The 9,898-nt window shown below is 52.0% G+C and overlaps 1 protein-coding gene across 1 annotated transcript; it reads right to left on the reverse strand.

Annotated features, from left to right (window-relative positions):
• Window positions 1-752: 752 nt before the first annotated feature.
• Window positions 753-9,228, reverse strand: LOC130130338 (uncharacterized). Its single transcript, XM_056300018.1, has 7 exons — window positions 9,127-9,228; window positions 8,703-8,836; window positions 7,766-7,870; window positions 6,319-6,372; window positions 6,008-6,172; window positions 2,846-2,968; window positions 753-1,122 (listed from the first exon to the last, which is right to left on the reverse strand). The coding sequence occupies exons 1-7, from the start codon at window positions 9,131-9,133 to the stop codon at window positions 1,075-1,077; spliced, it is 636 nt and encodes a 211-aa protein (XP_056155993.1). The 5' UTR covers window positions 9,134-9,228; the 3' UTR covers window positions 753-1,074.
• Between the last annotated feature and the right edge of the window lie 670 nt (window positions 9,229-9,898).

Consider the following 9,898-nt stretch of genomic DNA (forward strand, 5'->3'; position numbering starts at 1 on the left):
TGCTCGATATCTTTGCTAGGATAAGGGTGAGATACAGAGGTCCGTGCATGCGGGCACGAGGCAGCTGCATTAGCTGCATTAGCTGCATTAGCTGCATATATATGGCAGCTTCCCCCCTGCGTCCCCCGCCCAGTCAGCGGGTGCAGCTGTGGTGAAACGTCAGGCCGGACGACTGGTGGCTCCACAGAGAAAGTACTGTTCTGTCAATGTTCAGCTGCAAATGAAAGAAAGCAAGAACCCCCCCACCACCACCACCACCACCACCACACTACATCAGACATCCTGAGAAAAAACAGATTTGCTTATTTGTTCACAAGTAAGACAAAATACTGTTCATTATTCAGCGTAATTACGGTGAGTACAAGTTAATGGAGGCGTGTTGATGTGATCATGAGCCCAGTTTTTAAGACATGCCTCTTCTCAGTCTCTTCTCCGAGTGGATGTAATGGCCTCTGCCACAGACAGGGGGGAGAACGGGTACCCTGAAATGCAGATTTGGCAAGACCTGTTGACAACGCCGGAGTATTTGACTCCAACGTTGCTGTCAATCTGACGCCCCACGAGGACGTCTTGCCCTGCAGGCCCTGCCAGTTGCACCTTGGGGCTTTGCAAAGGTCACCGACCATTATCCAACGACCAGTCACTGTCACAACCTGCCCCCCCCCCATCTGTCTCCGGTGACAGTTTAATTGCAATTTCAGCGAAGCACCCTCTGCCGAACCCCCCCCCCCCCAAAAAAAAGTGAAACTCAATAAAAATTTGATTTTTATTTTTCTGTACCTTTCATATAAATGTGTACAAACTTCAGTCGGTCAACATATATCTGAAGTCTTCCGGTTAGTACCAAATCACCGGTTTAATGATCAATGTTCGCCTATTCAAATACAAAAGCGTAAAGGGTAATAATGTCTTCTTAGTTAGGCGTAAATCCACACATTTTAAGTGTTAATAGAAAAATTGAGCGTAATTACTATGTCATTACATGTCCAGCTTTTGACTCTTCTCTTGATTTGAAGAGGGGTGAAGCTTTGCCTCCGTGTGGGTGGCGCGCGTGGGCGGTGTCGTCCTCCGTCCTCAGGGGTCTCTGTGCTGGGCCGGAGGGGCTTGCACCGTGATCACCGGCTGACAGGACACACAAGCATCTGATTGGTTAGCGGCTCAAATGATCCCTGACCTACAGCTGGCCCGCATGACAAACAAACACCGCGTCATCACCGGGGGCGTGTCGCGGTGTGGACCTGCGCTGCCAGGTAGGAGGAGTCCGGCAGGCAGCGGCTCACAACACAGAACCGCGTGGTAATGTAAAGCGTAATATTGTAGCGACTTCAGGGGGCAGCCGGGACGCGAACCCGGGTCGTTAACCAGTCGACTAAAGGCTCCGACCCGTTAGCCAAGGGTTAGCGAGTCTGGTCATTCGTGGTCGTTACACCCCCCCCCCCTTCGGAAAGCGCATCCCCGCGCTTCAGCATACCTGCTCCCTCACGCCTCTGGACACGCGCGCTTCCGGTGGCCTCGCGGTCCCACCAGCCCACTCTGACACCAATGGAGAGAATTCAGGCGGCAGCCGGGACGCGAATCCGGATCGCTCGCCCCACGGATGACTACCCGTGATGCGAGCGATCCGGGTTCGCGTCCCGGCTGCAGCGGTTCCCGGCTGCCCCCTGAATTCGCTACAATATCACACCAGAATTAGTATTCAAATAACGCTCCCTAAATATCCCAGAGTAGATTGTGCGTTATCTTTCATTTCCCAGATAGCAAACCTGCGAGGTTTGCATTTGTAAACAAATGCTGGTGGAGTTGCTGAATTTAGCTGCAGAAAGTCAGTCTGTGACTGCCGGGTTTCCGTGAGACATAAATAGTCCAGTTTGTGCTCTGTGATGAAGTCACTGACTGGACACAGATAGCAAAATTGCCGTCCCACACTGACACTTTCATTCGGCCCACATACCGCGTGGTATGATGGCACTTGGGCGGTCCGCTCCTTTTGCCAGATCTGGGCCAGAACCAAGCCTTAGCAATGCCGCATATGGGCCAAAGGTGGCCATATTTGTGCTGTGATATTTGGGCCATATTCACCGTTTACCACACGGGCCACTTCAGGGTCACATCCAGACCACATGTTGCCCAGAGCACCGCATCTTTGTCAGAGAAGGCCCACATGTGATTTGGCCTATTTGGGCCATATTTGCTATTATACATGTGGGCCACTTCAGGCTCACATCTACATATTTTGTCAGGGCCAGAAGAAGGCCATCCGTGCCGCATCACTGCCTGAAGTGGCCCACATCCGGATGCTGTCTGGGTGAGATGACAAAATTATATTTCACGATATGGAAATGTCCGAATTCCAGTCAACCATTGAAAGACGACAAACGGTATTGAAATCATGCTGCGTTCAAGACAAGCCGGAATTTGGAAATTCCAAGTTGGAAATTTCCAATTTAGCACGATGTCACAACTCCCGGTGTTGACTCAGTGGGAGAAGAAATATGCCAGCAGGAACAAATTTAACACTGACATAGATCCATGCTAAATAAAACCCTTATGATTACTTTCTAGAAGAATCTCGTTATTTACTTAGCAAACAAACGTTGGTTGCTCCACTTGCGCTTCCTGTGGCCGGGTAAATGGGAGCACTGAAACGATACCCACGTTTTCCACCTGTAATTCCGAGTTCGATGACCATTCGTTTACTTCTTTACAAGATGGGTGTCGTTTTTTTACAGGTTTCCTTTAACGCAGTTCTACTGCCCGGCGCTATGGTACTACTACAGTGGTTGAACAACCATTCACGTGGGCTTGTAACTGGCCTTCTCTCTGGTGTCGCTGTCAGTCTGCTCACCATGTTGGCAGTGGGTGAGCAGCAGTTGACCACCTTGCAGCAGTAGGCAGCCAAGGTGGCGGAGATGGCTATCAGCGCAGCGTGGATGAGGATGTTCTCAGCATAGCGGTGGTAATCGGCATTCTGATTGGGGGCAAAAGATAAGCAGAGGTTAGGATTTGGCGGAGCAGTAGATAAAACTGGATGAACGTCCAGAAGACAGCCGAACAGTGAGTCTGCTTGACTTGATCCGTGCTCCGTAATCCAGGTGAGGAAATCACAGAAGGTTGAATCAGTTCATCGGGACATAGTGTTTACTGGGAGATACGTTTCATCATCATCTGAGTGATCTCTTCTGTCTCACCTGACTGCAGGTATCCATCCCCACCTTACAGCGGCATAAGGGCCGAAACCAACCATCAGTTTCATATGCAGATATGGGTGTGACCATTAACTAGAGTTACAACGGCCATGTGTACTATTCACAGAGGATTTGGGAATGTTTGCAATCACAGCATTGTAAGATGGTGACAGATGTACTCTTAGGCCGCCCTTCGGTTCAGGGATGGCCGTTCCCTCATCACATACTAGATGGCCTCTTTGACTCCCCGTTCAAACCAGCGTTCCTCCCAATCAAGGATGTGCACATCCTCATCCTTGAAAGAGTGGCCACTGGCCTGCAGATGGTGCAGACTGTGGAGTCCTGGCCTGATGTGTTAGCTGTTCTGTGTTGTGCCATCCTCTTGGCCAGCATTTGCCGAAGCCAGGAAGACACCCAAACCAGTGCACCAGCTGATCAAAGAGAGAAGGACAACAGCTGTCTAAGCATAAACGGATGGTGATTCTCTATGTGACGGGAGTGTCGGAGCAGTCGAGACGCGTATTTTCCAAACATCGTATCTCAGTTGCTTTCAAACAGAACAATATAGTGTACCCCATAGGCCGCGGAACGCATTTCGAATGGGTAGGGCCACGAATTGCCGTTTTTATTTGTCCTGATTATAGCCTACACTTGGGTCACAATCAAATAGTATAATCAGTATGATTAGAAAGCATCAATCATTTGACACGTCAAGTCCAGTTGCATAGGATTAGAAAATGTCAACGCTCACCACCCCGTCTTAAACGTTCCCAGAGAAGTTCCTCCGCCTCTCGTTGTGCTGGATGACGTCACTGGCAATGGTGAGACCATCCACACTGGCCAAAGCATCCCTGTGTGTGTGGCTGCACATCAAGTCATTGAGTCTCCTTTGAGTCATTGTTGACCTTAGATAAGTCTTCATACGATGAAGGGTTGAGCAGGGTTCAAGGGTTCAACAGCCTGTGTACATCTGGCAATAGGGGTTTCGACGCTTCATCGTTCATTTGAACGTTACTATTGCTTAAATTTAGCGAACACACTAGCAGGTAGTCTACTTACATAGAGCGCTGGTATTTTGTTCTGTGAAATTCACGTCCGTGTGACGCTAAGCTCATGTGACACAAATAACCAATCAATCATTAGGAAACAGAGTTTGTAGCTTGTGATAGGCTACGTACTGTACGTAGGCTTACAGCTAGCGGAGATTAGCCCGGGAAGCACGCAAAAGGGCAATATATTAAGAATGTAACGTATTTGCGATTTGAATTTTTACACATGTTTATGTTTGATGCACGCCAAAGTAGGTATGGCCACGGCCCCACTGGCCATACCGGTTCCGCAGCCTATAGTGTACCCTGTTAAGTGCCAGGAGGGATGCCGCGACTTGTACACCAGGGAAACCAAACCGACGCTGGCCAAGAGGATGGCACAACACAGGAAAGCTAATACGTCAGACCAGGACTCCACAGTCTACACCATCTACACCATCTACATGCCAGGACTCCACAGTCTACACCATCTACACCATCTACATGCCAGGACTCCACAGTCTACACCATCTACACAGTCTACACCATCTACATGCCAGGACTCCACAGTCTACACCATCTACACAGTCTACACCATCTACAGGCCAGGACACCACAGTCTACACCATCTACAGACCAGGACTCCACAGTCTACACCATCTACACAGTCTACACCATCTACAGACCAGGACTCCACAGTCTGCACCATCTACAGACCAGGACTCCACAGTCTGCACCATCTACAGGCCAGTGGCCACGCTTTCAAGGATGAGGAAGTGCACATTCTTGATAGGGAGGAACGCTGGTTTGAACAGGGAGTCAAAGATGCCATCTATGTGAAGAGGGAACGACCATCCCTGAACCGCGGGGGGGGGGGGGGGCTAAGAGTACATCTGTCACCATCTTACAATGCTGCGATTGCAAACATTCCCAAATCAAAGTTTCCAAAATTGGGTGACACAGTGGTCCAGTGGTTAGCGCTGTCGTCTCACAGCAAGAAGGTCCTGGGTTTGAACCCCGGGGTTGTCCAACCTTGGGGGGGTCATCCCAGGTCATCCTCTGTGTGGAGTTTGCATGTTCTCGCCATGTCTGTGGCAGGTCTTCTCCGGGTGCTCCGGTTTCCCCCACCATAAAAAAAGACACGCATGTCAGGGTTGATACTCCTGTCTGTGGCCCTGACCGAGGCATGGCAAGACCAACTGGAGTTGGTACCCGGGCGCTGCAGCTGCCCACTGCTCCTCACTACACAGCTAGGATGGGTTAAATGCAGTGAAAGAATTTCCCCACGGGGATCAATAAGGTAGTACCAAAACCCCCTCTGTGAATAGTACACATGTCCATTGTAACTCTAGTTAATGGTCACACCCATATGAAACCGGTCGTTGTTTTTGGTCGTTATGCCACTGTATTGTTTATAAGGGTGGGGGTACCTGCAGTCAGCTGAGACTGAAGAGGTCACTTGGCTGATGATGAAACGTTTGTCCCAGACCTGGACTGCAGCCTCCAGGTGAGCTGCTTCAGCTTCTCAGTGCAGCATTACTACTATGTGCTTATCCTTCTGCAACAGACCACCTTGCTGTTCAGCCGCCCCACGGCAGTCCAAAGCACACAGGAACGGGAGAGTCTGCCTCAGAAACAGGGTAGTGATGTACTGATCTGATATGCTAAAACCCTGCACCATTCCACTTCAGCTGTATTACCTCACCATTGGTTCAAGCTGACAGGTGTTTTTATCAAAGTAGCGTCATTTGACCTTCGTGCAGCCACGCTGGAGGAGTCAGACGTGCAACTCACCTGCAGCTGCTGGCAAACCGAGCGGGAAGTGACGGTGACGTTTTCCTCGTACAAAATATTCCAGCAGTAGGCTGCGTGATACTCCATGGCTAAAGGGACGTAGAAGACCAAGCTGAGCGAGGTGGTGACGCAGCCCATCACCTGCAGCCCCAGACAGGCCTTGAGCTGGAAGACAGATGAGACAGTGTCAGGGCACACGGTGCCGGCGTTGCCTAAGCACACATCAGAGCACTTTGGGAGGTTTCTGCAAGGGCCTTCATGCGGATAGGCCCACATGGCGTTTCGCTCCAGCGGGTGATGGAGGTCCTTACTGTGGGGAGATGGAGGTTCTGTGCTGCCATGGCCAGACTGCCGGCTATGATCACCTAGGGAACGGACAGGGAGAACACGATTAACACCTTGCCAAGAGCAGTAGAGGAGGTGCACAGCGGTCTCCTGGTCAGGTCTGGCCAACAAGTCAAACGTCACCTTCTGTCTGCATGGGGACACAGTTTGTTGTCTGAATCGAGGAGAAGTCGAGTGTCTGAAATTTGGCACATAATGAGGTCTGACATATTTGTGATTTTGATCTGCTTTATTGATCCCTGTAGGGGAATTCTGCTCTGCATCCTCGCTGTGTAGCAGGGCGGCACGGTGGCGCAGGGGTTAGCGCGGTCGCCTCACAGCAAGAAGGTCCTGGGTTCGAGCCCCGGGGTAGTCCAGCCTTGGGGGTCGTCCCGGGTCGTCCTCTGTGTGGAGTTTGCATGTTCTCCCCGTGTCTGCGGTGGGTTTCTCCGGGTGCTCCGGTTTTCCTCCCACAGTCCAAAGACATGCAGGTCAGGTGACTCGGCCGTACTACATGGTCCCTAGGTGTGTGTGTGTGTGTATGTGTGTGTGTGTGTGTGTGTGTGTGTGTGTGTGTGTGTGTGTGTGTGTGTGTGTGTGTGTGGGCCCTGTGATGGCCTGGTGGTCTGTCCAGGGTGTCCCCCTGCCTGTTGCCCAATGACTGCTGGGATAGGCTCCAGCATCCCCACGACCCTGAGAGCAGGATAAGCGGTTCGGATAATGGATGATGGATGGATGGATGGATAATGGATGGATGGATGATGGATGGATGGATGGATGATGGATGGATGGATGATGGATGGATGGATGGATGGATGATGGATGGATGGATGATGGATGGATAATGGATGGATGATGGATGGATGGATGGATGGATGGATGATGGATGGATGGATGATGGATGGATGATGGATGGATAATGGATGGATGGATGGATGATGGATGGATGATGGATGGATGGATGATGGATGGATGGACGGATGATGGATACCTGTGTAGCTAGGAGCAGTGGGCGGCCGCCGTGCAGCTCCGGGGACCAACTCCATTTCATCTCGCCATGCCTTGCTCAGGGGCACAGACAGGAGTATTAACCCTAACATGCATGTGTTTTTGATGGTGGGAGGAAACCGGAGCACCCGGAGAAACCCACCGCAGACACGGGGAGAACATGCAAACTCCACACAGAGGACGACCCGGGACGACCCCCAAGGGTGGACATCCCCGGGGTTCGAACCCAGGACCTTCTTGCTGTGAGGCGACAGCGCTGACCGCTGGGCCACCAAGCCACCCTGAGGTACCATGAAATACTTGAGGAGGTATTACTTCACAGCTGCTTGTGGTTTGGTAGCATGCTGGGCGGTACCAACTCCGTGCTGGCTCCCCCCTGTATAAAATCCCCCGTGGCTGCTGCTTTCAGCACCACCCAGTCCTTACCAGGAATGAGGAAATGAGGAGGGGTACGTCCCTCTCCAGACGAACATAGGTCGTGGTGGAGGTCACCCAGCTGATCTGGAACACACTCAAGGTGATCTGCGTGATCTTGGGGAGACAAAACACCGAGGGGCTGTTTCAAAAGTCATTCTCATGTGTAGGATGGAGCACCACTGTCGTTCTCTTTCACGCAAACACACACACACACACACGCTCACACACACTCACTAACACACACACTCTCACACACAGACACACACACACACTCACACACACTCTCACACACACACACACTCACACACACTCACACACTCTCTCACACACACACTCACACACACTCACTCACACACACACTCTCACACACACACACACGCTCACACACACACTCATATACTCTCACACACACACACACACTCTCACACACGCTCACACACACACACACTCTCACACACACACTCACACACACACACACTCTCACACGCACACACACTCTCTCACACACACACACACACACTCACACACTCTCACACACGCTCACACACACACACACTCACACACACACACTCACACACACACACACGCTCACACACACACACACTCACACACACACACACACACTCACACACTCTCACACACACACACTCTCACACACGCTCACACACACACTCACACACACACACACTCTCACACGCACACACACTCTCTCACACACACACACACACACTCACACACACACACTCTCACACGCACACACACACTCTCACACGCAAACACACACACTCACACGCAAACACACACACTCACACGCAAACACACACACACACTCACACACACACACACTCACACACGCGCGCACACACACACACACACACACACACACTCACACACACACACACACACTCACACACACACACACACACACACACACACACACACACACCCCTAGAGCTTTGGGTTCCGAATCCAGGTACTTCCGGGCGCGCGCTGGGTTCTTCTGGAACGTCACCGACACCAGGGGCGCATGCGCAGTGTTGCGCGGCTGGTCGACGTCCGCCTCCACAGTCGCCTCCTCGTCTTGGAATGCAAAACAAACAGACGATTTCAACATGCTCCGCGCGGACTGTGCGGCTCGACGCGAAACGGCACGAAGCGTCGCCGGCCGGCGGCGCTACGTCACCCGCAGAAGTAAAGCGCGTGCAAACGCTTGGCTTTTGCGGAAGTGACTGATTCCCCCCCCACCCACCCCCACCCCCCGTCTTCATCACACCGCCGCAGATGGAAGTCATTTATCAGGACGAACAACACGGACGGCCCAGCACCCTGAAGATCATGCAGCAAAAACCCCAACCAGTTTTACCGCGTACCTGCCATGACGTCAGCGCTCCTCTCGGCTCCTCAAGGACCACAAGTCTCCCGATCACGTCCCGCACACGACTGCCTGACTGACTGCCTGACTGCCTGCCTGAGACTGACTGCCTGAGACTGCCTGCCTGCCTGCCTGCCCGACCGCGGTCAGCTCGGACCACTGTTCCGCCTATGTCGACTATTATCGGAGGAGGTTTCAAACTACGCCCCTCAAACCTCCGCATTTCCACTCGTTTTAACCCAACATCGCCCTCTGTGTTGCGCAACCAACTCCACCCAACTCCAACCACATTTGACAGCCCAGCACCCCCCGGCCGGGCCTCCTCACGCAGGAAGCCCGGGGGTGGGGTCGGGGGTGGGGGGAGTGCTGACCCGCTGACACCGCGCAACGCTGCTCATCACAGGAATATGTGCATCCGCCTACGGTCACACCGGAATTCACACAAACCGGGTCTTGTTCCGTACTCCCACGTCCCTTGACAAGGAGACCAGAATCCATTTGCACAAAACTCCACCCGTTAGCAAGACAGTCGGTGAAATGCGTCTTTATTCGTATGTAAGTAATAAATCATATCGCTACATGTGTGTGTAGCGGGGATGGTTGTAACACAGCACCTACAAATCGGTTCTTTTGGACACGAGCTTCCCTTATTTGTCCACCAAAAAGACACGTTTACAACTACATGACACAACTCATTAAAGTGTTACAACCTGCCCCGCCACCGGGGTCAGTTATAACAACAGGAGGGGTCAGTTATAACAACAAGAGGG

Source organism: Lampris incognitus, chromosome 20, assembly GCF_029633865.1.
Source record: "Lampris incognitus isolate fLamInc1 chromosome 20, fLamInc1.hap2, whole genome shotgun sequence".
NCBI lineage: Eukaryota > Metazoa > Chordata > Actinopteri > Lampriformes > Lampridae > Lampris > Lampris incognitus.